This window comes from Electrophorus electricus, chromosome 3 (genome assembly GCF_013358815.1).
Source record: "Electrophorus electricus isolate fEleEle1 chromosome 3, fEleEle1.pri, whole genome shotgun sequence".
NCBI lineage: Eukaryota > Metazoa > Chordata > Actinopteri > Gymnotiformes > Gymnotidae > Electrophorus > Electrophorus electricus.
The window spans coordinates 7,997,988-8,025,955 of record NC_049537.1 but is presented as its reverse complement, the minus strand read 5'-3'; the positions used below and the strand labels follow the sequence as shown (position 1 = coordinate 8,025,955).

General features: G+C 38.4%; 3 protein-coding genes across 4 annotated transcripts; 2 read left to right on the top strand and 1 right to left on the bottom strand.

Moving 5' to 3' along the window:
- The first annotated feature begins 1,047 nt into the window (after positions 1–1,047).
- On the top strand, positions 1,048–3,269 carry apof (apolipoprotein F). Its single transcript, XM_026995901.2, has 2 exons — positions 1,048–1,124; positions 1,943–3,269. Exon 2 carries the CDS (start codon positions 1,992–1,994, stop codon positions 3,240–3,242), a length of 1,251 nt encoding a protein of 416 aa, XP_026851702.2. The 5' UTR covers positions 1,048–1,124; positions 1,943–1,991; the 3' UTR covers positions 3,243–3,269.
- Positions 3,270–7,828: 4,559 nt separating this feature from the next.
- On the top strand, positions 7,829–19,686 carry stat2 (signal transducer and activator of transcription 2). Of its 2 annotated transcripts, XM_026996150.2 has the most exons (24): positions 7,829–8,040; positions 8,237–8,368; positions 9,285–9,429; positions 9,558–9,653; positions 9,790–9,882; positions 9,962–10,040; positions 10,597–10,676; positions 11,047–11,195; positions 11,364–11,522; positions 11,654–11,743; positions 11,852–11,911; positions 12,081–12,101; positions 12,481–12,574; positions 12,665–12,712; positions 13,119–13,202; positions 13,296–13,394; positions 13,513–13,648; positions 13,942–13,994; positions 14,128–14,222; positions 14,314–14,453; positions 14,547–14,735; positions 15,276–15,330; positions 17,155–17,213; positions 17,690–19,686. In XM_026996150.2, the coding sequence occupies exons 2-24, from the start codon at positions 8,238–8,240 to the stop codon at positions 18,028–18,030; spliced, it is 2,496 nt and encodes an 831-aa protein (XP_026851951.2). In that variant the 5' UTR covers positions 7,829–8,040; position 8,237; the 3' UTR covers positions 18,031–19,686. The 2 variants fall into 2 exon arrangements, with proteins under 2 accessions (XP_026851951.2, XP_026851952.2); XM_026996151.2 differs by lacking the exon at positions 7,829–8,040 and having other exon boundaries at positions 8,292–8,368; positions 9,331–9,429.
- An 885-nt stretch (positions 19,687–20,571) lies between these two features.
- gpr84 (G protein-coupled receptor 84) lies at positions 20,572–24,055 on the bottom strand. Its single transcript, XM_026996148.2, has 2 exons — positions 23,915–24,055; positions 20,572–22,962 (listed from the first exon to the last, which is right to left on the bottom strand). Exon 2 carries the CDS (start codon positions 22,958–22,960, stop codon positions 21,725–21,727), a length of 1,236 nt encoding a protein of 411 aa, XP_026851949.2. The 5' UTR covers positions 22,961–22,962; positions 23,915–24,055; the 3' UTR covers positions 20,572–21,724.
- Positions 24,056–27,968: the final 3,913 nt, after the last annotated feature.

Below are 27,968 nucleotides of genomic sequence, written 5' to 3'. Positions count from 1 at the left end.
ACAGAGACTGTCACACTTGGGATGACTGTCTAATCATTTGAATATTTCTTTCCCTTTTACAGTGGGAAGAAAAGCAATTCATGATGAAATTCCACAGTGAAATTCACACTTCTCATTTCCTGTGCTACAGCACCCCCTGGTAGCTGCTGTTACTTGCTAAACATTGTATTAATTAGAAAAAAGTTTCTGGACCTGTATGATTAGCTGTTTGTGTTGTCCTGTGTGTGTCGTCCTCCCTCAGTGCTATTGGCCACAGTCTGTAGGGAGGGTGCATTTTAGCTGTTGACTCTCGCTGTGCAGGTTTGGATTGGTGGCTTTGCTTAGGAATAAACTTTGCCCTAGCATTAGAAAAAATACAAGAGAAGAGAGAAATAAGTGCTAAACACAAATAAACATTCCTACTTCAGTTCATTTATCTTAAACATTTCCCCAAAATGCTGAAAATTAAGCCTCTGAAAAAGTGGGAAAATATACTTGGAGAAATCAAACATACCTGCCAGTGAGGGGGAGACAATGCCACTTGATAAAATTACTTAAAGCTGCATGCAAAATAAATTAAGATTATTTCTCCTCATATCTCATGTGGAGCTAATTAAGAAAGTTTTAGGAAAGCTCTTTTTTAAAAGGTGTGTCTGTCTCTCTGTCCCCCTCACCCACACACCCACACACCCACACACCATATGTCTGCATACTTATATGTGCACACAGTAACCCTGTCAGGCACAAAAGAAGAATGCCGTAAAATATCTAGGTCAGAAACAAAGGACACCCACTCTTTTTGCTCCAGGAGAGAAGGAGAAGAGAAGAAAGAGAAAAGAGATGGAAGAGAGAGAACAGGAGGATAAACAAACAACATGCCTTGAGAAAACATGGACACTCTCCACGTGAGCCAGTAGAGCCAGTATTCCCCACTGAGAGATGGGACCAAATCCAGAGAGAGGGGGAGGAAGGGAGATAGGTGGGGAGAGAGGGATAGACAAAGAGAGAGAAAGAGAGAGGGGGCGATAAAGAGAGGGGGAGATAGAGAGAGGGGGCGATAGAGAGAGGGGGCGATAGAGAGAGGAGATATAGTGAGAGAAAGAGAGAGAAGAGCTGTCACACATTTTAGCCCAAAGGACAATAAGGTAGGATCATAAATTATTTTGATTATTATATTCCACATGTAAGAAAAACATTTTAAAGCATTAACACATGACACAAATTAATTGATTATGCATGGAAACATGCTTCTAAATTTAAACTTCTTGTGTAAATATTAAGCAATACTGTTAGTCAAATCTGAAAATCAATACTCTGAATTCAGAAAATTTTGTTTTTAGATTAATTCTGGTTGTGACTATAAAAAGATTATAGACACACAGTAAGTGAGAGGCACTGCTAATTATGGAAAATGTTAACTGTCACATAGACAATGCAAACTAGAGAAACCCTAGAAGCATGGGTCACAGAAACAAGGAAGAATATTACTTTGGAGTTAAACGGTTGCTTGGAATTTTGCACTTAAAAGTTGTAAACTCTGACCAGTAAACTTGGTGTGGGTAGAGGCATCATGCCAAGCACTGCTGCCCACCATCAGCACTTGTATTCGCAGTTAAAGGTAACACTCAACAAACAAATGCATATGGTAGGGCTGAATTTGTGAATCACAGTCATATGATTCACCTATTAATGAAATGCAGTTGCATACAACTGAAACTGCAGTCTTAACATTGTGATTGGCTTAGCTCTAAAGATTGCAATAGTGTATTCCTACTTCCTAATGCATCACAAATGTTCTTAGGAGTTCTAGTTAAAAGTTTAGACAAATCACAGCAACATACATAATCTGATGAATGTGTGTGCATATGTGTGAACATATACAGGCATGGGTTCTGTTTGCTCATAGTTTCTTTGTGTGCCATTCCAGCTGTAGCTATCACAACTCCTCTGTCTTTTTTTACAGAATTCTTGCTTTTGATTGATTCTGTTTATTTGAGCATATTGCCATAGTGATGTGGGGCTCCAAGCCCAAGTGGCTTCTTCTAGTCCTCTTCCTGCTGTCGGACAAAGTTCATACCCAAGCTCCACCCACTCCTAGCCTCAAGAACAGCCATGGGCCAATCACCTCTGGTCTCGGTGTGTCTCCACTCCCATCACTTTTGCCATTGATGACCATAAACCAGGAGACAGAACAGGAACCAAAGGAGAAGATCAGAGGAGAACCCAACACGGACTCTGCACACCACCTTATTTCTGCCCTCAAGGCCTCTCTACATGGTCAGGTACACCTCCATGGAAATTTGAGCTGTGCAGAGCTGGTTGCAGCACCATGGATTGGAGAAGGCTTTGCACAGGTGTTGCTGGGCCTGGTTATTGTGCCTGTGCTGGTGTCTGGAGGATGTGTATTCGAAGCCCAGTTACTGGTTGTGAAGCTCTATGCACTACTCGGAGAAGATGACACGCAAGCGCTTCTGGAGGATGTAGTTGCGCTAATGAGGCGTGGCAGAGAGATGCCTCTCCACATTTCCTCCACACCGCCCACTCTGAGAGCGCAGTCACACCGCCACCTGCAGGCAGTAATGTTTAACATCCATCAGCTTGTGAAGGCAGGTCAGAAGGTGGGTGTATTGTTGAACTCTGGGCAGGAGAAATATTGCCAAGGCTGGCTGAGGGTGAAGGGTGCACATTTACTGGGATTGATGGCCAATCATGGTGAACACCTGTACCTGAAAGAGGCCAAGAAGGTTTGTAAAAGGCTTGGGCATGACTGTGCAGGTGTGATTCATGAAGGTAAGCGGTACCTTGTCATCCTGAGGTCCGGCAGCCGGATAGTGCCCTTGGCTTCTCCTGGCCAATCAGAGAGCTGGATTCAGCAGTGTGGGGTGGGATCTGTGCGCTGGCGTAGAAATGCAGCACCTCAGTACGACTGTAAGAATGAAAAGGAGAAACGTGTGCATAATGTAGTAGAGTGGATCCCTGCAGTGTCCACGCTCTATAACCTGGGCACAGCTGTTTACTATGCATCTGTTAACTGTTCAAGCACAGCAAAAGAGAGAGCCATCCTCACTGCTGTGGATCTGGGCACTGATGCCCTCATGGCTACTACTGGAGGCACTGCTGGTGTGGCTGTATATGCCCTGGGGTCAGGGCTTAAAACTGGTGTGAAGGTGGGATTAAAATACTTGCTAAACAGCATGAACCAAGAACATGACTTGCTAATGAACCAGAACAGTTGGGAGAATGGAACAATCACCAGCAAGTAAAATAAATAAATAAATAAATAAATAGATAGATAGATAGATCAATTTATATATATATATATATATATATATATATATATATATATATATATATATATATATATATATATATATAGTGGAGCTGATGATAAGTACAGCCCAGATGAAACATCACAACAAGAATAATGATTAATGCAACTAATGATTGACAAGAACAATAACAAAAAATATTTTAAAAAAATCTTTGTTGCTACAATTATACTGTACTGTATATGGTGTATATTATGCTTTTTATTATTATGGAAATTCCTGCCATAGACCTACTTATGAAAACATACTACTATGTTTGTGGTACCCCTAATAGCAATAGCCTTGTTATAAATTAGTAAGAATGTATCATTCATAAAAATAAATTGATGTGCTCTGTGTGTTGAAAAATCATACAAGGAGTCATCTTCAGCTGGAACAATAGCTGTGAGCTTTAGAGAACAAAAATAATGTAAATATTTCCAACATAAATCTTACATTTATATCTGTTTATTTTTATCTGCCCATGAAAGCAAGAAACAATTATTTATAGTTGTTTAATGAGGATCTACATTACATCTTGCACAATAAGCATAAATTCTCACTTTCTGTTTTGCATAACATGAATGCATATGTGGCAAAATGCAATAAAGGCAATAGTCTATGTATTCATGCAACATGTAGGCTAATAAATGTTGAGGTGACCTAAGTGTGTATGCTCATTTTGTGCTGCTTTCCGTTTGCTTTTCCATTTTTTATCCCTTACATCTTACTCTAGCACCTGAGCACATTGCGAAGCACCAAATAGCTAAACACTCCTGACTGACTAAAATAGCACTAGGTAAGTTCATTGATGAAGGAGTATTAAGTGAGTTGACACAGACTTGCACATCCATTTAACGTGGAACTGTAAAAAAACCACAAAAATATTATGAAATAGTGTGTGTATATAATATGAATGACAGTGAAATAAACCAAAAATAATATTTATAAACATAGCTGATCTGATCAACTCACAAACATACTTCCCCAAGGGAAGTTCTCCTAAAGGTGCTAGCCAAGCTGGATTCGTTACTACTGCTAGTGGTGTAAATCTGCATTAGTGAAGCACCCTGGAGGAGGATGAGGACTGATGTTTCTTCCTTGCTTCAGACAAGCCATTGCAGTCTGATGTGTTTCACTTTGAACACATCTAATGAGGACTTATTGGATATCATGACATTTAGCTGACACTTTTATCCAAAGCAACTTACAATTATGATTAAGTACAACTTGAGCAATTGAGGGTTAAGGGCCTTGCTAAGGGGCCCAACAGCAGCAACTTGGCAGTGGTGGGGCTTGAACCAGCAACCATCCAATTACCAATCAAGTACCTTAACCACTGAACTGCCCTGTTGATACCTTTGCTACCAATAATACACTCTGTTCTGTCTTATAGCCTTGACTTTCTTGGTCTCGATGACATGGATCAGAGTGGCTTTGGCCCTTATGAGATATTATAATGTTGATAACTTCAAATTGCTGGGAGCTGTATGAATGTATGACGTGACACAGGAGCGAGCGTAGCCTTCCCAATAATGAATCTTGCATGGTTTCTGTCGACATACAGTGCACACATACAATATTCAACAACCTAATAGGATCATTGTCTTTGAACCATAATAATTGGAAGAGGTTCCTCAATGTTGTGATCTGTGTTTTGGAAAATCATACTTCCCAAGGAGTCATCTTCAGTGCAAGCAGCTGGAAAACAAACTAGCTGTGAGCTTTAGAGATCACTTAGACTGCAAGACCCTTGCCATTTTACAGTGAGCTTCTCTGTCAGAGTGAGTTGGTTCAAGCAGGGTGAGAAATGAGAGTGGTGGCCCTTATTGAGAACCTTAGTGCAGAAGACACTTGCATTTTTGGGTCTGTGAGCTGTGCCTGAACAAGCTTCACTGACAAAGACCCCATCAAGATCCAGATTTTGAGCATATGGTGCGTTATTAAGTCCATGGCACTGGGCCCTCACTTCAAGGACCTATGGGATGTCATGGCCAAGAAGAAGTACGATCTTAGCCTTTGGGTAAAGTTGAAGAATGGACTTAATGATGGAAGTGAGAAGAGAGTGATGCTTTACCACTTCTCCAGTAGATGTTTCTGACCTGTCTTCAGGGATGTAGTTGCACTCTATAAGGGTCAGGAGATTTATGCTGAGACTTCCATATAAATGTGCTCCCTTAAGCAAGGTACTTAACGCTGCCTGCCCACCTCAATAACAATGAGATGAGTATAAGAGAGTCATGCCGGCTCAGACGTTGCTGGGGTCAACAAGGTCTGTGTCAGTTATTGGGGGACCAGGGCAAGCTGATGAAAAGTGGGCTACTGGAACAAATACAAGACACTCATGGATGAGAGTGGAGACTAGAGGACTGTTGGAATGCTACTACACAAGCAGCCCCAGTGCAAGGGGGTATATGCAGAGCATGTGGGAACTATGGTTGCTTCAAAACCTAACATCTAGACCAACTCCGAAGACGTCGACTCACTAATCCATCTCATGAGGATATACCGCAATTGCATTGGAATGTCATTCGGACTAGACAGGTGTGGTCACAAAGAGAGGGAAGGTGGCTAAAACAGAGGGGATCACAATACCAGAAGACAATATAACCAGAGGGGACAGCTACAAGTACCTTGGAATCCCACAGGCAAATGGGAATCACAAAGAACCTACAGGCAAATACCTCATGGAAGGAAGAGGATGGAAGTGAGGAGGAACAGGGACCGTTACAGGAGGAAAAACCCCTGAATGGTATGTACCACAGGCAGATAGTGGAAGTGGCCGATATCCTACCAATGGCTATATATATATATATATATATATATATATATATAATATATATATATATAGTGGTGTGAAAAAGTGTTTGCCCCCTTCCTGATATCTTTTTATTTTTGCATGTTTGTCACACTTAAATGTTTCAGATCATCAAACAAATTTAAATATTAGACAAAGATAACACAATTAAACACAAAATTCAGTTTTTAAATGAAGGTTTTTATTATTAAGGGGAAAAAAATCTACATGGCCCTGTGTGATTGCCAACAACATCCAAAGAACTGCAGGCCTCACTGCCTCAGTTAAGGTCAGTGTTCATGACTCCACCATAAGAAAGAGAGTGGGCAAAAATGGTCTGCATGGCAGAGTTCCAAGACGAAAACCACTGCTGAGCAAAAAGAACATAAAGGCTCATCTCAGTTTTGCCAGAAAACATCTTGATGATCCCCAAGACTTTTAGGAAAATATTTTGTGGACTGACGAGCAGCATTTCAGAAAAGGAACATCATACCAACAGTAACATATGGTGGTGGTAGTGTGATGGTCTGGGGGCTGTTTTGCTGCTTCATGACCTGGAAAACTCGCTGTGGTAAATGGAACCATGAAATCTGCTGTCTACCAAAAATCCTGAAGGAGAAAGTCTGGCCATCTGTTCGTGACCTCAAACTGAAGCGCACTTGGGTTCGCAGCAGGACAATGATCCAAAACACACCAGCAATTCCACCTCTGAATGGCTTAAGAAAACAAAATGAAGGACTTTGGAGTGGCCTAGTCAAAGTCCTGACCTGAATCCAATTGAGATACTGTGGCATGACCTTAAAAAGGTGGCTCTTGTTGGAAAAGTGTGGCCGAATTACAACAATTCTGCAAAGATGAGTGGGCCAAAACCTTCATTTAAAAACTGCAATTTGTGTTTAATTGTGTTATCTTTTGTTTGATGATCTTAAACATTAAGTGTGACAAACATGCAAAAAAAAAAGATATCAGGACAGGGACAAACACTTTGTAACACACACACACACACACACATATACATACATTATATATATATATATATATATATATATATATATATATATATATATATATATATATATATATAAAATGTATATATATATATAAATTATTTATCTATAATTTATTTATATATATTAATATATTTATTATTTTATATGTTATTATATATGTAATTTTTGTAATTTCTCAATTTTTTTTTTATAAAAGTCAGCAATAACAGTAACCAATAACACTGTCTAAATGCATAGACATTGCGCTATATGTTTTAAAAATGTCAGCTACAATTGGAACGCCATAACCTTTGGCGTAGCGTAGGTTTTCAATGTGAACTGTTTTAAATACCGCGCTACTGCATTAAATTTGTTAACTTTCTTTTCGTCATTTCTTGGAAGGGGTAGATCTCGAACCTTAAGTTTCGTTCTCACGCTTCCTTGTTCTGCCTACTCAGGAATTTGATTGACCATATTTCCAGCCAATTGTTGTGATCATACGCGTCACATATTGCCAAAGAAATTAGTTTTCGCCAAAGTGACACATTCATAAATGAAGTAAAATATACAGAAAATATGATGTCCATTGTTGTTGTTTTATCAATGCTTGTACTTTACAAATAAAAAAAACATAAAACATCTGAAATTCTACAGATGAGGCGGGACCATAGAAATAAAACTCCAATGAGTGGAAGCAAAAATTCACATGGACGCAGTTTAACCAATCAACGTCTTGGTACGAGAACCGTGCGAATTGCATATTGTCGGCAAATATAGAACCCGGATATTTTGTTGTTATTTCATCTTCATATCACCTGATATGATTAGGATTCTACCCTGATTAGCTGATTTCCAAGTTTTAATTAGTTTTTAATACTTTACATTACTGGAATGCAGCAAGGCCTTTCAACTTTGATTAGTGATTAATCGGTACTAGCTAGTTCGCAATCTTACAAACTACTCTCAGGTAAGGGATGAGTTCCTTGAAGCATATTATCTTAGGTATGCTAGCTAGATATCCTAGACAGGGTTAGTTAACCTAGCTACGAACCGCTAAGACTCAAGGCTAGCGTCACTGTTTATGTAGCTAGCCTAATGACTTAGGTTGTGTCATTAATGACTTTCTTTTTTTGTTATGCCCGCCGGCGTGTGGACGAGTGTAGAATGTCTCGGTGGGAGCGTTTGAAGCAGCTCGACTCGGTGTCCTTGCAGAAGCTGGATGAGTTGTATAGCGGAGAACAACTCCCTATGGCTGTGAGAGAGTACCTCGCACAGTGGATCGAGGACCAAGACTGGTGAGTACCACTCCTAAATTATATTATATATTTTTATTGGATATGTAAATAATTTTTTATATAGCGCGTTTCATTTTGAGCCCAACATCTTAGTGGTTTATATACAAAAGAACAGCGTCCATATATATATATATATATATATATATATATATATATAATTATAGTGAAATAAAACTAAAATATAAAGTAAAAGAAATAAAAGTCCCAACAAACTAGATAAGAAACAAACAGTCTATAATGTTCCATGTCACATAATTCCATCCATCCAGTCCAGAAATATGAACTTGGGAGATAAGTGCAGACTTGGGACACAGGAAGAACTGGCATCTTTGAAATATAGAACTTGCAATCCTAATACTGTCTGGAACACTGTTCCAGAGTTTGGGAACTGTGTAAGGGGGAAACTTCCCCCAGCTGAGTTTGAAGTAAGAGCCTGCCTGAGCTGACTGAAGAGGATAGGATGTGTTGTAATGGTTAAAGAGATCAGCAGGATAGGCTGAAGCTAGGCCACTAAAGGTTTTAAACCTCATAAGCAAGGCTTTACGTACTCAATATGGAACATGCTATGCAGTCAATGCAAAATGAATAAGGAAATAGATACTCTAAATTGCTTTTCCTGGTAAGGGCAAGTGCTAATACATTCCAAACTAGCTAAAGGTTTAGTTAGTATGTGTATTATTTTGGATATGTTTCCTAAGAAGTAATGTTTACATCAAGGGTTACACAAAAGGTCCTTAACTATAGTATCTGGTTTTACATAATAACCGTCAAGGTCAGAAACAAGGTTGATAACCTTAATATCCAGGGTAATAGGATTAACGAAGTAATGATGAGGCTCTATTTAAGCCATAGGTATGATATCTAAATGAGTAGAATATACAAAGGGTGCGTGTGAATGTTTGTTCATGTTCACTAGGGAGCATGCTTCACGGGACACTTCACGAGCAGTGGTCCTCTTCCAGGTCTTGTTGGAGAATCTGGATAATCAGTACAGTCGTTTCATGCAGGAGAGGGCTTTTCTCATGCAACGCAACTTCAGACGCTTTAAGCAAGATTTTCAAGTACAGTCTCACCTCTTCTTATCCTTTCTTGCTCCTACTATGTGTTTGAAGTTAATTATTAATCATGTGACTACCATCTTAACCATTTGTAGATGGACTTTCTGAAGGTCTTTTTTTGTTAATTGTAGATTTATCAAGAGGACCCATGCCCTTTGGCAGAAACCATCAATTGGTTCTTGTCCAAAGAGCAAGAGATTCTAGAGGCTGCTGAACTAGCAAATGAAGTTAGTAAATAGAAATATCAGTATCACTAACATTATCACCACCACCACCCTTACCTTGTCATGCCTCTTTAACTTTTATGCATTTTTAGGTTATGTTGGTCCTCACCCTCCATCCCTCACTTCTGCTTTCCCTCAGGTGCAAAGACTGGAGGTCCAGCAGAGCTCAATGGAATTAGAGAAACAGAGACTCGTAGAAAAGAATATCATAGATTTTAAAAACAAGGTTCAGGTGTGTTTGAAAGCATGTATGTGATTGATGGGTTGATTGACTGATTGGTTGGTTAATTCACTAATTGATTGTTTGGCAGGCAATGGAGTACTCATTGAGGGGCATAGAGGAGCAACAGGATGAATTTGATTTCAAATACCAGACACACAAAATGGATGGTGAGACTAGCCTCCCTCTTTGTCATGCTATTATTATTTACAAAGGTTCTATGATTTTTCTTTCCTTTTCCACTTATGTATCTTTTTGTGTACCTTGGTTCTTTATTTCCTAAGCAGGTTTCTGGAACAGTTCTTTTGTACTTTTGTAACAGGGCTAATAGCATTGAAGTAAGGATAAATTGAATGGTCACTGAGCCAAAACATGCAGCATCTGTATTTCCTATTGCATCCTGTGGTACCTTGACAAAAAGAAACACAAGTTTGTACTTGAGGTTGTACCAGCATTATAAAAGGAGGAAAAGTGCATTTACTCTCCTGATTTACTGTAGCACACAGCAGTGCAATAAGGCTATATTTCTCACTTGAGTCATAGGTTGATGCTTTTAAATGAGTAGTGTTTCACCCCAAATCTCTCAATTAATTAGGACTGATGACTGACTGTTTTTTGCAGTGTGTGAACCTCTATTAATATAAACTTTGGCATAGGCTTGTTAAAATGTTGTTTTAGTTTCACTGACTTAGAAATAGGGCTATAACTGTGACCGTATGATTGTAGGTACAGCGGATGCAGCGGAGAAGAATGAGCAGGTCCGAGTGCTTCAGCAGATGATCAACAGGATCAATGAGTCTAGAATGGTGTGTGGGTTTTTATAGAATAGGTCTTTGATACTTTTCTTGAACACAGGGTTGAGGCAATGTTCAAGCAGATTTGAGATCATGTTTAAGCACAGTTGGTTATTTTCAAGGTTTGATGATAAGGTCGCATAAACTAAACAGGAAGAAAAAGCTTTGTACAAATTATATTCGACAGGTGAGTTGTATACATATTGAAATGCCTGCCATTGGTTCTCCCTTGCCTTGGCTTGGACCCAAACTTAATATAGATACATAACATGTAATTGTCTCCCCATTTGGTTCTAACATGAAAGTCAAGAGCTGTTGTTTAGCTGTAAATGGTTGATCTATTTTCCTGTCCTAACACTATCTTCTCCTTTGTTTGTTTCAGTCCTTTCTCTCTCAGATGTCCTCTCTGTTGGAGTCCTTTGATTCTCTCCTGTGTATGGTTTTGGAGGAGCTAGAGGAATGGAAGAGCAGACAACAGATCTCTTGTATTGGTGCTCCTGATGACACAAATCTGGAACCCCTGGAGAAATGGTACCATCAGCACCACACAGACAAGCTGAAGATTCTTAGTTAAAGTAACTATTTTTGTAATGGGGTAACCCATTAGAAACCCCCCACTGTTTGAGTGACAGTGATTGTGAGGTTTTCAGATAGTAAACCCTGTGAGTTGACCTCATTTTGATCCTGTGATGTGGACAGGTTCACGCAGCTTGGTGAGGGCGGGTTCCAACTGCGCAAATTCCTGGAGAAGCTGGAGGAACTGCAGGGGAAGCTGTCTTATGAACAGGATCCCATCAAAGTCCAGAAACCCATCCTGCAGGAGCAGTTAGACTTGATTTTAACAAGCCTTCTGAAGAGGTACATGCATATATACACACACACACACACGTACGTACGTACGTACGTACGTATGTATGTATGTATAATGAAAATGTAATTAAACAGGCACAGAGTCGGTCACATAGTGTGTGCGTGCGTGTGTTTCTCAGCGCCTTCATTGTGGAAACACAGCCCTCTATGCCTCAGGGTCGAGGCCCTCTCGTGCTGCGTACAAATGTTCAGTTCTCTGTCAAAACCAGGTTAGTACATAACATAATTAAAACCGGAAAGGTAATTCCTCTGACTAGCATTCGCCATGACTTTTAAAACTGGCCTAACTATTGATATCATGGGGCCTCTGGTTACAGGTTTCTTTTTAAGGTGCCTGAACTCAACCATGCTATGAAAGTCACAGTTTCCATTGACAAGTAAGAGCATTTCTGTCTTTAGGAAGTTACTTTTTGTAGAAACCAAAAAACAATGTGAATTTATTAAATTGGTGTTTTAGAGCTTGTATGTAATGATACACGGTTAATAATGACACTAGGTGTGTGTGTGTGTGTGTGTGTGTGTGTGTGTTTTTTTTTTTCATTTAAGGGAAGTTCCACAAGTGAAAGGGTATGCGTGGAAACCTTTTGACAAAAGCATAAACACAAGTCTCATGCAAGCACTACATCTTCATACATACGCATACACAAATGCGCACACTATTCTTCATGCAAGAACATTTATCATATTCTTACCCTAAATTCATCCTGTTTTTCCTGAAGTCCGATTGTAATTCAAATAGCAGAGGTTTTACTGTCTAATTCTAGACAACACTCAGAGAGTTACACCATTGGAAAAAAATAATACTGAAATTCCATTGTCAAACAGGATAATCTGAACATGACCATACAAGTTCATATATTGAAACCCCAAAACTCTTCATACTTACACAATAGCCACAGTCCAGTTTGAATTTGAATGAGTGGGTTCAATAATGGGTGTGTTACAGGTATCGGAGGTTCAATGTTCTGGGAACGCTGAGTAAAGTGCTGAATATGTCCGAGAGTATGAATGGGGGAATGGTGGCAGACTTTAGACATTTGGTAAGGTGTTTTTGCTTCTTTTTTTCTGTTTTTTAAATGGTCAGAAATCCACTATTTTCCTTCCAAATAAAGTAGTATGTTTGTGTTCAGACTCTGAAAGAGCAGAAGGTGGGAGGAGGAGGAAAGGGGACCAGTGATGTGAGTTTACAATAATATAAATAATGATGATAAATAATAATATTGAAATATATGTATACCTATGTGTTTGTGTATGGATAATTTACTAAAGTTTCTATGATATCGATTATAGATATTGTTATAGAATTCTCTATACTATTATACCAACTCTATACTATTAATGGTATGCTTAGTAAAAATAAGTCTTTGACACATCTCTGCAGGCTAATAGAGTTTTTGATATCATGACGCATACTTCAGAGTCACAGATAATTGAAGTAGTTTGAGCAAACAATATTAGAGCTAACTTTAATTATTTTAAGGTTTTTAAAGATGGTATATTAATACAAAGTAAAACGCCTCATTTTTCTTAATATCCTGATAAATTTCTTTTCTCTGATTAATTTGTGTGTACATGCATATCCAGATGTCACTGAGTGTAACTGAGGAACTCCATGTTATACACCTTGAGACACAGTTTGATTTGCATGGCCTTTCTGTCTCTCTTGAGGTGAGACCACTCAACGTATCCTGCCATATACACAATGGTCTCAAACAGCTCTTTCATTCTCTGCATATTACATTTATGTGCGCTCTCTCTCAGACCTCCACTCTACCTGTAGTTGTGATTTCTAACTCCAGCCAGCAGCAGAGTGCATGGGCATCTGTTCTTTGGTTCAACATGCTCCGTGCTGACTCCAAGGTCAGAGGGCAGTGGTTATACCTCTGACACACAGATTATTTCTACATGACCACATAGTTCATTAAAGAATGTCTGCTGTTCATCACTGACCTGACTAACATTGTCTCTGCTCTGGTAGAATTTGCTGTTCTTTGCAAGCTCGCCTACCGCATCCTGGAGTCAGTTTGGAGAGATGCTGAGCTGGCAGTTTCTGTCCTGTGGGAAACGTGGCCTGAACTCAGACCAGCTTGACACTATTGCTCAGAAACTCTTCGGTGAGTTGCCGTCATACCACTCTGCTGATGTAGCTAGTGCAGAGTTTGTCAGGAAAGATGGTTTGGCCATCTTCTCCAAGCTAAACAAATGTTTCATGGTTTGATCATGCATTATTTTCAACTATATTAAGTGTTAATAACTAGATTTAGAATCTTCATATTACGTTTTAAAATATTTAATTAACTAGACTGGTTAAAACAGGACAGCAATTATTTAATTTCCACTTTGTGACATCAAGGAGTATTAAGTATTGTAGTACTTTTGAATGCTCTTGTTTATGTATTCATACTAGGTAAACAAAAGAGTTATGACAATTGTAAAATATCCTGGACCAAGTTTAGCAAGGTAAGGAGAAACCAAAGCCAACCATCTAAAAATAACTAGCCAAAATGACCAAAAATAAAAGTTAAATAGCTTCATAGGTATTACAAAAAAAGCAGTTCAATAATTTTCTCACCTCACACTCGGTACTTTGCAGGAAAATATCCGTGACACAAACTTCACTCTCTGGGTGTGGATGGATGGCATTCTGAACTTGGTTAAACTCTACCTTGCAGATTTGTGGCACGATGGGTATGTATGTGTGTGTGTATGTATGTGTGTATGTATGTATGTATGTATGTATGTATGTATGTGTAATATATAAATAAAAATGTGTGTGTAGGTCTATCATGGGTTTCATAACTAAGGCAAAGGAGAAGTCTTTGTTGAAGGGAAAGCAGTGTGGCACTTTTCTCCTGCGCTTCAGTGAAAGCATCAAGGATGGAGGAATTACATTCAGCTGGGTGGAGTATTCTAATGATGGTATACACACTCATGCATGTGTCCACATACAAGCAATATGGTTCTGAGTAATTCCGCCCCTCACCTTCAGGGATCTGTCTGATGTAAGTGCAGGTAAGCACAACGTGCGGACGGTGCAGCCATTTATCAGTGCAGACCTGAAGCAGATTCCTTTCCCAGAGATTCTTCGCAACTTTCAAATCATGGAAGCCGAGAACGCTCCAGTGTACCCGCTCCAGTTCCTGTACCCAAACATCCCAAAGGCTCAGGCCATTGGCAAGTACTACAATGAAAAGACAGGAGGTGAGCGTGTGTCTGTCTGTCTCTCTGTATGTTGTTCTTTGTCTTTGTCGGAGTGCATAAGTGTCTGGACATTCATGGCTTCAGAGCTGCTCAGCTGTGCTCTCACTGTCCATTAAAGTATTCCAGTGCATTTTCTGCTTTAACAGACGTTATGAACACAAACAGGTTGAATCTGCCATTGTGTTCTATATGTTAGTTCATAAATGTGTTTCATAACAGTTCAACATGTTTAACAATCAGTTTTTTCAATACAGCTAATTAGTAGCTGCTGAATTTTGAATATGATGATAGTTGTACTTGGCAAGTTTCTGGGATTCCAATTGTTTTGAGTTGTGATGTTTGTTTTTAATTGTCAGTGGAAAATTAACTGATGTACACAATTGGTCTTGGGGTCTTTAATTTACATCAATGTTGGGTTGAACTCAGGCCTGAGCATCAGGATGCAGCCTTTGTATGTCTGGAAGGATATATGTTATGTAAATTTCACTGATACTTTGATTACAGAGTATCACTAATCATCTTTGTATATCTCTATTTCAGAGGCAAGTCCTTACATTAAGTATATTAAAACCAAGCTGGTCTTTGTTTCAAAAGAGTAAGTATTTTGCTCTAAATCCATATTTACAGTATATACATATGTACCATATGTGCATGCAGTTAAATCTTGTTTTTGTAATGAACTAAGAGATTAAAACGCTAACATTTGTTAGAACCCACTTCATTTTAGGAACATATACCTGCCCATATATATGAAGCCATGTGCTTCAGCTAGTTGTTTTAAACTAACTGAAAGGAATTACCCTCTGCTTTGAAAACATCCTGACAAAGGCTGAACTTGTGCCTGAATTATCCACCCTGAACATAATCAAACTCCTCTTTCACACAGTCAGCTGTGCTCGAGTGTTGAATTCCTATTCAAATTAGTGCTAATTTACCCATTGACATGCCATCTAGTGATAACCTAAGCGGTTGTATGATGTCTCATTTTTGTATTTAAAGCACACACAGGGTGGATTTATTTTCTAAACACAAAGAAGGGTGAAAAAAAGGATGGAAGTGGTGTAGCCTGTAAATAGTGCAGCCTAAGAGTAAAAAGAGCAACTTTCCTGCTTGCAGACATCAGTAAACAAAAACATGACATCAATATTATAACTTCTAAAGCCAAGGAATGGAAAACAAATGTTGCTAGTGTTGTTCAGTTACGTGAGGTTTGTACAGTCACAGAAATTAAAAAAAAGAAAAGGAAAAAAAAAGAATTGATCCAATCACAAGGTGGTATGTGACTTTTTAATGAGGGGGTCATGGGGAAGACAGGAGAGAGATGTCGGGATAGGAAGGTGTTGCACAGGACTGTGGCTATCAATATCAGCATCATGAACTGTGAAATTTAATTTTAATTGAAGGCCACTGTACATAGTCAGTGGGTCATATGCAATATTACAGTGCACTATAGAGCATTTATAGTGCCATTATAATGGAGATCATATTAGGAATATTGTTGCTTGCCATAGAAAGCTAGCAAGAAATCTGATGAAGCAGGTAATTCTAGTTTAATTATACATTTAGTTTAATTTATACACTATTTTTCCAAATGTATTTGCTTCTACAAACATTTGTGAAAGAATGGGTCACTCTCTTCATGTTAACTCAAGAACAGTGCATAGAGCTTCATGGAATGGGTTTCCATGGCCAAGGAGCTGCATCCAAACCTTGCATCACGAAGTGCAATGCAAAGCGTTGGATACTGTGGTGTGAAAACACAACGCTACGGGACTCTAAAGCAGTAGAGACATGCTACTCCATCTGGCAATCTGATGGACGAGTCTGGGTTTGGCAGTTGGCAGTTTGGCGGTTTGGCAGTTCCCTGATGGCACGGGCATATTCCAAGATGACACTGCCAGGATTTATCAGGCTCAAATTGTGAAAGAGAGTGGTTCAGGGAGCATGAGACGTCATTTTCACACATGGATTGGCCACCACAGAGTCCAGACCTGAACCCCATTGAGAATCTTTGGGATGTGCTGGAGGAGACTTTGCGCAGTAGTCCAAATCTCCCATCATCAATACAGATCTTGGGGGAATTTACATGCACTGCAATGCTTACAGTTGAGCTTTAGCATTTCATCATGAAATTATATAACTGAAGTTTGGGAGAAGGATGATGCTTAAAACCTCTGTCTCCCACATAATATATTTGTTACCCAACTTTACTTTACTCAGTAATGACTTTAGCAAAACGTTTAGAGCTCAGGGCCAGAGTCCCCTTTCTTGCTCCACATTTTCATTCACTACTCATCCGCATCTAATTAATTGAAGGCATGTTATGTTGAGCCTTTGCAAATTGGTCACTGTTAGGCATTAGCCTTTTCATTGGTTGTGGTTGCTATAGTAATGGGTGCTGTGTGCTTACTTGGAACAGGAATGGGTGTACAAATGTGGTTGAGGGGCCACCTCCTGGTATGTGTGCTCAGCACAATGGTGAGTCCTGCCACCCTGCCTCCTTAACCAATCAGATCAACCCTGTCCATTCTCAGCAACTGGCTGATAACACCATATTGTGCTTTAAACATAATCCCTTATGTTGAACGTTTAGTGGGGTCTGTTCCATGTATCAGAGCTGTGTTCTAATTTTCTTAATGGTCAATCAACTACTGGATATGCATGTGTGTGTTCTGTCTGTTTTGACTCTATTCTTAATATAAGCACTTTTATCAGCAGAGAAAAACTGTATAGATCTTCTCAGATCTTTCCTAGCTGTAACTGTTTGCCGCTTTGGGAGTGCTTTTACTAATCTTCTGTTGTGGTGCTCATCTAATCTAGAGACCCTTGTGTTTCCAGTTTCTGTGTGTATTGTATAAAGGGGTTACAAGGGAATTCAGGTCTCATCACTGCACATGCATCTAGCAGACAGTTCCTGTACCAAATTCTCATCATTTTGTCTCTGTGTGTCTAAGACCCTTCTGAGGCGAATGAAGATGTCATGTCTAGAGGTCCAGGGAACTCCCCTATGCTTTCCAGCTGTACCAGCAGTCCTGTTTTATCCAATGGGTTTATAGACACTTTCCAGCATTTTTCCAGTGATGATCCAAATGTACTAACTGAGGGACTTCTTGACATAAATTCAGATGCATTTGTTGCTGTTGGTGGTCAAGATCCCTTCCAGGACAGCATTCCAGGAGCCATTTCCCCGGAAGCTGACCTGGGGAACAATCTGCCTGAATTTCTTCATGATACTGACATTTTTATATCCTTCCAAGAGTTTAATTTTCTTGTGAGCCAGCCTCTGAGCCCCTGAACTTTGACTTTCTGACCAATATTACTAATATTACCAATATTACTAGCAAGCAGCTTTTACAATTTTCACAATTTTGCAATGCTTGAAGCAAAATGAGTGATTGATTGGTAATAGTCAAGATGGCAAATGGTTTCTGAGACTTTGAAGTAACATTAAAGTTATGAGTATAGATTCAACTGCATTAGAATTTATTGCAATGTTTGTTCGCAGTACCTGTGAAATTACACACACACACATATATAAATATAAATAAAATGTGTGAGAGAGAGATCATATAGTGGGGCCAACGGGGCAGGAATTTGCTTTTAGTCATCGCTATTACTTTTACAGATGTGTAGGTCATTCTAATTACGCATGATTTAATTATTTCATTTCAAATGATGGACTGTAAAGCAATTTAAACATTTGACATGTTGCTTGACATTAGTCATAATACTTTTTTTTTTTTTTTTTTTTTTTTTGCACTTGATGCTCTTACTGATTTTGTATTTTTGGCTTGGGTGACACCCAGCTCACCACATTAGGCAAATCAGTCAAAAGCTTAAATAAAACAGTATAACATGATACATTGTATATCTGCAGTCATGCCCTGACATGTCCAGATTTAACCTCTAGACGTAACCTTGGAGCATAGCTGTAGACATGGGACATATGCCTTTATGTTTTACTCATCACATAGCTGTGTTCCACTACTCTAACACTTATGTAGATGCTGCTTCTGCTTTCAACTGACTTGCTGTGTTCTGCACTCCTCAGGTTTTCCTGAGGCATAATTGAAGTATTATTTACTACTATGACCACAAGCATTTAGCTCAGACCCAGAGATTCTTAACCTCATACATATGTGCACAAACAGGACATTTCTTATCTTCCCACTCCAATATAGCCGGAATCATTCAAAACTTTATGAAATACCACAAAAGTAATACATTTTTTGTGATTAGAATTGTGCATGGTATATTTTCATAGAGTAATTTGTTTACCTAACCAACCGATTTTACATTGGGATACATGGAAACTTTTCTTTTCCAACTAAACTTATCTATAGTTGTTGTTTTCCAGCTATTGCACTAAACCAAATCAAAATATATTGAACTGTGGGAGCTTATTAAAGGTTTCTTTTTTTTAATTTTTTTTATGTCTTTTATGAATATCAAAACTAATGCTCTTATTTTGATGGGAAAGTTTACAGGTCAAAGAAAATGGACATGTTTTAAATGTTCCCTGTTAAATGTAGATTACCTATTTTTCAAAGGGATTTTCCTTTCAGATTTTAAATGTAAACCATAAATAACTGACCTCATCCTCAAATGGGTTGGAAAAACAATATTGTTTTTATGTTCTATCCTGGGATGTAAAACCCCTTCTGGTTTTAAAATCTGAACATGTCTTATTGAAATTGCATAGTTAATACATTACCATAATTGTAGGTTGCATTGGCCTGTAGCCAATATAATGCCAATTTAATACAATATAATGTTAATGATGATTAGTGAAAGCAACCTTCATTTATTGTTTAAATTCACCTGGTGTCTTAACTTGCCTATACTCCCCCTAAAGGTAAATTGTACTATACAGACAGATTGTGCAGGTATGTGATGTCAGTGTAGGAAAAATAACGTTCATTAAAAAAATAAATAATTTTGGTCAAGTGAACTGGATTTTGAGTATTTCTGTTAATGCTTTGGTGTTATAAGTTGTGTTCCACTGAGCATTATGAATGCAGGAATAATGCTTATGATTTTATTTTTTATATATATATATATGGTGTCAAGAAGGCCAGCAAAGAAGCCACTTCTCTCCAAGAAAAGCATCAAGGACAGACAGACATTCTGCAGGAAGTATAGGGATTGGAGTGCAAAGAACTGGAGCAGTTATTTTCTCTGATGAAGCCCCCTTCAGACTGTTTGGCACACCCGGACAAATGATTGCCTGGAAAAGTAAAGGTGAGTGCTACCATGAGTCCTGTGTCACGCCAACAGTGAGGCATCTTGAGACTATTCATGTGTGGGGTTGCTCAAAATGTTGCCTAGGAACACTGCTATGAATAAGGAATGGTATCAAAACATCCTCCAAGAGCAACTTCTCCCAGTGATCCAGGCATTTTGGTGATGATGAATGCTTTTTCCAGCAAGACAGAGCATCATGTCATAAGGCAAACGTGATAACCAAGTAGCTCAATGAACAAAACATTGAAATTTTGGGTCCATGGCTAGGAAACTCCCCAGATCTCAGTCCCATTGAGAACCTGTGGTCAATTCTCAGGTTAAAGTTTAAAAACTTATGGAATGCTTATAATTGTACTTCAGTATACCATATAAACATCTAACAAAAGGATCTAAAAAAAAAAAACTGAAGCCGTAAAATGAAAACTATATTTACACACACCCCTTGTTTGAATGAGGACTAATCCATGTGCGATGTCAATGTGGCATTGTAACATAGCGAACCATATTTAGTATCAATACAAACACAGTTAGGTTTGGTAAAATGTTTTCACTATAATGCTTTATTGTGAAAATCTTCACAAGAACAAGTCAATATTTTTAAAGATCCTGGTAATTCTCCATTACAGTTTTATATTATAGTTATTACAGAATGCAATGATCTTTCTAAAAAAGATAAACAGCATAATCTATAGCAATGGAGTAGTGAAAAAAAGGTTTCTTTTAAAATATCAGTGAACTGAAATTGTGCAAGTTCAAAAACCAAACTGGGAGCAGCAAGTAGGTCTGTGGAAGGTGCTCTTTATGAAGTGAAGAAATATGTTTCTTGATTATCATATTTCGAAAATTACACAAAACATTCATTTCAATTAATCAAATGAATCCTAAAATTGACCAGCACTACTTTGTGGTGTGTTCTTGTTCTTGTTTGAAGTGCATCCATGAGTGGAAAAGCAGCTGAGGGTCAGAGCTTAGTGAATGTTTGAACATTGTAGGAGGTCTCAGCAAGGCGAACACTTTGTATCTGTGTGCCCCAGGCTGCGACTTCGTGTTACACTGGAGCGTCATGGAATATTGCATTACTGCAGTATCGTGTGCATGTTTCCGCTTGTGAAATAACGGCATTATCTACAGCATGAGCTGTGTGTCCATGTGTGCTTGATTATATGTGCGTGAGCAGGTGCACATATATATTAGCAAGTTTTGTCTAGAGAACTGCTGAATTCACTTAATAATTCACAAAAGAATATATCTGAAATACAATTGTAATAAAATTAAAAAATCATTTATGAAAAAATCCTTTAAAAGCTTGCTACACACCAATCCAACAGCATTTCTATGCATTTATGTAAATGTATCAAAACACATCATAGTTGAACATGCAGAGTAATAGGCCTTATTTGTATTTTTGTACAATTCTGTTCTATTTATAAAGCATTATAAAAGCCTGCATTTGTTCACTCTATCTGTTGACCCATTTTAGTCTTTGTGAATATATTGCTGGAAAGGTGTATGGTGAAAATACATGTAGGTCCAGAAAACTTTGAGAAGGTTTGTGTGTGTGTATATGGGTGAGATACATATGACTTAAATCACAATAGAAAGCCCTGTTCTATCTGTTAGCTAGAAAGGAAGTTAGGTTCACTTTTCTTAGCTTAAGCATCCTGCCAGTATCCAGGCTCTGTGTTCAATCAGCATTAGTTTGATGTGTTTCACTGCAAACTGAAGCAGCATTAATTAGGTGTTCTTCACTGCCTTCTCCATAAGTGTCTTAGTGGACTTGCAGCTTTGGACAGCAGGTCTCGGTAGGCCTGGTTAAACTGGCGGTTCATTGCTGCATACAGCAGTGGGTTGATACAGCTGTTAAGCCATGTCATGTTAGCACAGAACATGTGGAGCACCTGCGGGGCACGGTTGTTCTTGTCCGCAATGTTCAGGAGCAGGAAAGGCACAAAGCAGCCTACAAAACACAAGAAGACAGTGAAACACATCCTGGTTACGCGTTTAAATTCACTGTCCTCTCCTGGAGTGGAGGATGGTCCTGTAGCTTGAGTTAATATTGGAGCAGGGACTTGTGATTGCTTTGCCCCGTTTGAAGCCTCTTTAATTGGGCATGTGGTCTGCTGAGTGCTTGAGGTTGTGGCAGGTGTTGTCCCAGGGTATTCGTTCATGGGGTTCTTGCTATTGTTTGTCTCTACTGTTTGATCACTGATCTCAGAGCTTTGAGTTCCTGTGGTCCCAACACCGATCCCGCTGTCATCACCATCTGTCCCTTCAGCTTCGGTCCGCTTTTTCCTCGATGAACGCCGACTGGGCCTGTACTTGAGCAGTGCCATAGCTGCTATGTGCACCTTGTGGTAGATCAAAAAGTAGAAGAGTCCCACAAAGCCCAGCCCAAGGAAGAAGTAGAAAAAGAGCAGAACAGTGGTGTAAGGGCGACCCTTGGTGCGGTGGAAACTACAAGTGCAGACCTGTGGGGCGAACACATAAACAGGCCAAAGAGGGCCGAAGCTGGCCAGGCCTAGGGCCCAGGAGCTTGCTACCAGCATGGCTACACCATGGGGAGACAGCAGTAGGCGTGCCGCCCGTGTTGTGCGGTGGGCAACCACCAGGTAGCGGCTTGCTGCAATGAGACACAGTGTGATAATGGACACACTGTTGGAAAGGAAGAGGAGGAGCCCAAACATTTGACACCAGGTAGCCCCACCCCTCCAGCGCAGGTGAAGGTAGGAATCCACGCTTACTGGCTGTAGAATGGTGCAGTACAGGATGTCAGCCACAGCTAGGTTTACAATGAGGACATTGAAGCGCGTTCTTAGATGTGTGTCAGTGGCAAAGGCTAGCACGGTCAGAACATTGCCCACTGTTCCGACGACAGTTACCACACAGCCCAACAGCACGCCAAAGTACCGGTAGCCTTCCACTGAAGGAGAGGCACAGGAAAATGAGCTGTTGCCATGAAGGTATGTGTCATTCAGTGACATTTCTGAAAGAATACAAGAAAATGTAATGATGCCCATTAAATAGTCATCTTTACCTAGGCATTTTAGTGTGCAATGGTCTATTCAGATTTTCAGTCTGATTCTGAAGCCAATTTGAAGTGAAAACATCAATGGTTGTTGAAAGTGTTCCCTAAAAGCCCCTCTGCCACCCTATCTCTTGCTACCTCGAAACATTTACCCTTTTTGTTACTTTCTTACACTATATTGTGTTTACTCACTGTATACACATAAAAGTCGAAGTCTGGCTGAAATAAACTGATAAACCCATTTTAACTTTTTGTTTTACCATTGCATCATCCTGTTTGCATTTTGAAATTTACACAGGATGGATTCAGTGACATAATAACACCACTGTAAATAGTATATAGGTACAGGTTTGGTACTTAAAAAGCATGTAATAATTAATCCACATTTGTGGAATATAGCCTCATATCCATAAATGTAATCAGGTGTAAGTTATAGTGTGTGCAGTCTGTCTCAGTATCATACATAAAATATTAATATTTTATTTGTTGCAATGGAAACCCTACATTTATATGTATAGAGTTAATCCTACAAATGCAAAAACAGACACACATGAAAGTAGTTTTGTCAAGGCATTGTTGATAACTAGTCAACTTTCAAAAATGTGATCATGCTTTATAGAGAAGACTCATACAGAGTTTCTGTTCTGTCCTGCTCTTAAAAGCATAAAACAAGTATATTTACACTATAGCTGAGTAATTATCTCATGATATAAATAGATAGCTTTAGATACTAGTCATTATACTACTCAGCACCCACATATTGTTATTAATTTGGTTAGACAGTATATTTGTTTCATCTGTTATTGTGCCAAATTCTGTTTTGAAAGACCACAGAAAACTTATTAATGCATCTCTTAGATCCTGGGGAACTTGTTTCAGACAGAATTAGAGTTAGAAAATGTTTTTTTACCTTAATGCAAATGCTTGCCCAGAATATGTAGTTTTTCACACTTTTACTCCTCATCCACTTTTCCTTTACAGAAATTGATCTTGTCCTTGTTTTGTTTCTGCCCCTGTTATGTACCTGCTATTCAAAGCCTAGTTTCACAGCTTGTTTCAGTTCATCAATTGACTAGGGTGTGTGTGTGTGTGTGTGTGTGTGTGTGTGTGTGTTTCTCAATACTGGAAGTAAACTTGCAACATTCTAAACAAAGAGACTGGATTTCCCAGTATGATGAGGAAGATATAGTCTTTCTACATATTAGTAGTTCCACACCAGTGTTTAAATGGAAATTTGGGAACTAATAGCAGCAAAATTACTTATTATTTAAAAACATGTTGAGTGTTGCAAATTTGAAGAGCTCCAAATTTTTTACAAATTTGAAACATTTTCAATGCATATTTTTATATTGTTTTGAATACAGCAGTTGACACAAATAGTTTGATCTCACTTGTGAATGTATTACCTCTCGGAGTTCAGTGCACAGGAGAATGTAAGAAACCATAAGCACAACTACATCAAGCCATTACTTTAAACTTTGACCTTAGGGAAGTTAAAAACACATGCCTATTACTCTTAATGAGTCACACAAAAGAGGTGAGGAAGAGGCCCTGTTCAGAAAAAGAAAAAACACTGTCAGAAGAGTTTATAAAATATCATGTTGATATGTCACAAAGTGTCTTGTGCTCTGATAAGACTAAGATGAAATATTTTCATCCAAACACCCCAATGTATGTTTATATTATACCCTGAGCCCCTCTTCAAATAAGGTCAAAGGGAAGACATGTGTCCTTCAATATGACAGTGATGCAAAACAAGTTCACAGAACAACACTATAGTGGTCAACAAAGTATTAACTGCAAGGAATGAAAAGTGGCTTCATTTTGTGAATGAAAATATAGAACTCAAATACAATTTCTAACCTTCTCTTTCTGAACAGGAGGTTATTCATTTATAGAGCTGATGACTCTGCTGCAGAAAACAGAAGTGCTCATTTGTCTGTCTGCAAGTTGGCACTCTGCTCCAGTTGCTATAGTAACAGGTGGTATTAGTATTTTTAAGGAAGTAGAGTTCTGTAGGTTTTACGTAAATGACAAATGAAATTTATTCTACTGTACCCAGTATATGGATCTGGGAGTTCTCCTGGTTTCTTTAATGCATATATTACAATGTTGTGCATATATTACATATATTTAATGCATATATTACATATATTTAATGCATATATTACAATGTTGTAAGGGTCATTAATTTATTATTGCTGATTTTGAAGCAAAGACCAACCGTAAAATCAGTATAAGTGTGTGAATTCTAAGCATTTGAATACTGTTGTTTGAATACTGACTTTCTGTTCCTTTCCTGGCTTATCGATTATCACCCTATCTTAAATATTCAGAAGAAACTTTTCTTTGATAACATATTTCCATATTTATCAGCTCATAAATTATATGACATCACATTTATTAGACGTAAGGTATATGACATAATGAATTTGTTCCAACAGTATTACATGGCATAATTCATGGGTTGAGAGTGCTTTATAATCTTACATAACCACTGACCAATGTTTATACAAAGTCAACACAGTAACAGGAATAGAATGTATGTATGTATGTATAAACCAAACAGGATTTAGTTTTCTTTAATGGTCAGTCACTTTCTGTTTTTCAAAGAATTCACTGTGTTTTATGAGTGAGAAAAAAAGATTAAAAAAAAAATTACAAGACGTTCACAAAAGCCATTAGAGGATTTTTGCTTACGACAGCCATTACTAAGCTCAGTGGAGTCAAAGAATTTGGTCACATGATTTGAGGAGATGGGGAAAGTTTTCCATTTTCTCCTTCCTTACATATCTCATTTATAACTCATATATAATGCACATGTATGACCACTGTGTACAACATGCCACACATTACCACTGTGTAATTTCTTCACATATTTTCTGGCAGAATATATGCTTCTGGCCAAGATTATCCACGATCATGCTAAGCACAAAATTTGACTGCACATACAGATGTCTTTAATTCACTTCCGAAAAATATACTACAAGGAAAATGCAATATTCTCCCTCTATGTAATGTGCAGCACTGTTGTATCCATTTTCGCATCCAAAGCATTTTTAGACAAGAGCATCTGCTAAATGCTGTAAATGTGTAATTTGAATGTTGTCTTTAATCATCCCTTCGAAGCATTTCGCAGTGAGACACCAACCTTGCCGTAACTGATGGCAACACATGCCTGTTTTGAGGGGAGGACAGGGGTGGCCCCTGGAAGGAGTAAATGAGTCTGAAGGCAGCTGTATGAAATTCCTGCCACTTCCACAATAATTACCATGGGATTGAGTAAGACTGGACTGTAAAAATGAAATAAAAACACACAGAATGTAAAATCTGACCCTTTAAAACAAGATATTGAGTCCATCATTCTTAAGATGAGCCACACATCCACATTTGCTTTAAGTCTACATTAAAGAATGAACTCAACATTATGTTCTTTATTGAATAAAGTTTTTAATGGGTATGAATCCTGGAGCAGAGATGTCATACTGGATATGGTCATTACAGGGACAATGAGTAGGACCTATGAAGGTTTAACCCCAAAGATTGTTTAAACACGGATGTTTATTGCTATGCTGAGAGAGATTCAGTATAAGTGAGTTTGATTTCCCTGCTACTCCATTCCTGTATCTCCTGCTGGATATGTACTGGGAGAAACATGGAGTACAGGGAAGCAAACAAAGAACATAGGGAGAGAGAGTGATGGCTTTATATGTTCTAGACTGCTGTGTGCTTCTGTAATGGTGATGGTGATGTTTACCTAAGGCACAAGAGAAGCACAGGAAAGACTCGATGGATGTTTTTAATTAAAATAATCTGACTTAGTTTTGTTCATTGTTTTTAGGCCAGTGCTTGTACTGAAACAAATTGTATACCCGTTAATGATTTGCATGTTATGATTATCTTGTGATTTGGATTGACTGTGTAAGCCTTTGAAGTTATTCAGGAACAACACCACTAGAGGGCATATGTGAGACAACATGAACAGATTGTATGTTTCATTAGGATAATTTAGAACACAATTCTAAATACAAGATATATAGAAAGTATTGGATGATAAACAGAGAAATACAGCATTACATTATAGATATGGAAATCTCTATTTTTGTCTGCTTATTATTAACAAATTAATTATTTACATAAACTGTCATACATGTCACAGTCAATTGTAAATTATAATCCACCATTGCTGGCACCATTATTGTATTCTAAATGTGTTTAACTATCCTGTTTACAACAATAACCCTAGCTGGAGTAGGACACAGACCTCCAGAACACATTCTACCTGACCACTGATTGGACTATGTGCTTCTTTGATGTGGGTGGAGGAGTGTTTTGATTGGTATATGGGTCAGAAGCTGAAACTTCCATATTTTTACATAAAGGAGACCCCCACTCTGGCCCAGAATAAATACCTATCAAACATAAATGGATCAAAGCAGCCATGGTCACTGCATGGAACAATGGTTATTCAATATGCCCTGATCCAACATTACAGAATGAGCTAAAATTAGTTCCCCATGGAAGTTCCCTGTCCTTAAGATCTAAAGTAAGACTTTAGCCACCCTAATAATAAATAATCTCAGAAAACAAGCCAGTACGAGACCTGGACTGAGGACTGACCTTTTCATCTGTGTGGAGTGCTAGAGGGCCAGCTTATGTCACACTTTACTTTTCCATAAATATTCTATGTGTGCTTTCATCATTTATGTGCATTCTTTATAATGTATAAATAACAGCTTGAAATATGCATAGCCTTGCTTGGTCAAACCTTTAATAAGTTCATCAGTACATGCATTAATTAAACACTTCTATTTCATACTTCTGTGGTCATTTTGCTGATCACTTTATGCCTCTGCTAACAGTGAAGGCCTCAACCAGAACCAACAGCACTACTCTATATTTATCTCCTCATAAAATTAAAAAGACAAGGCCATATTGATATTATCAGATAGCCTACTTGCTGG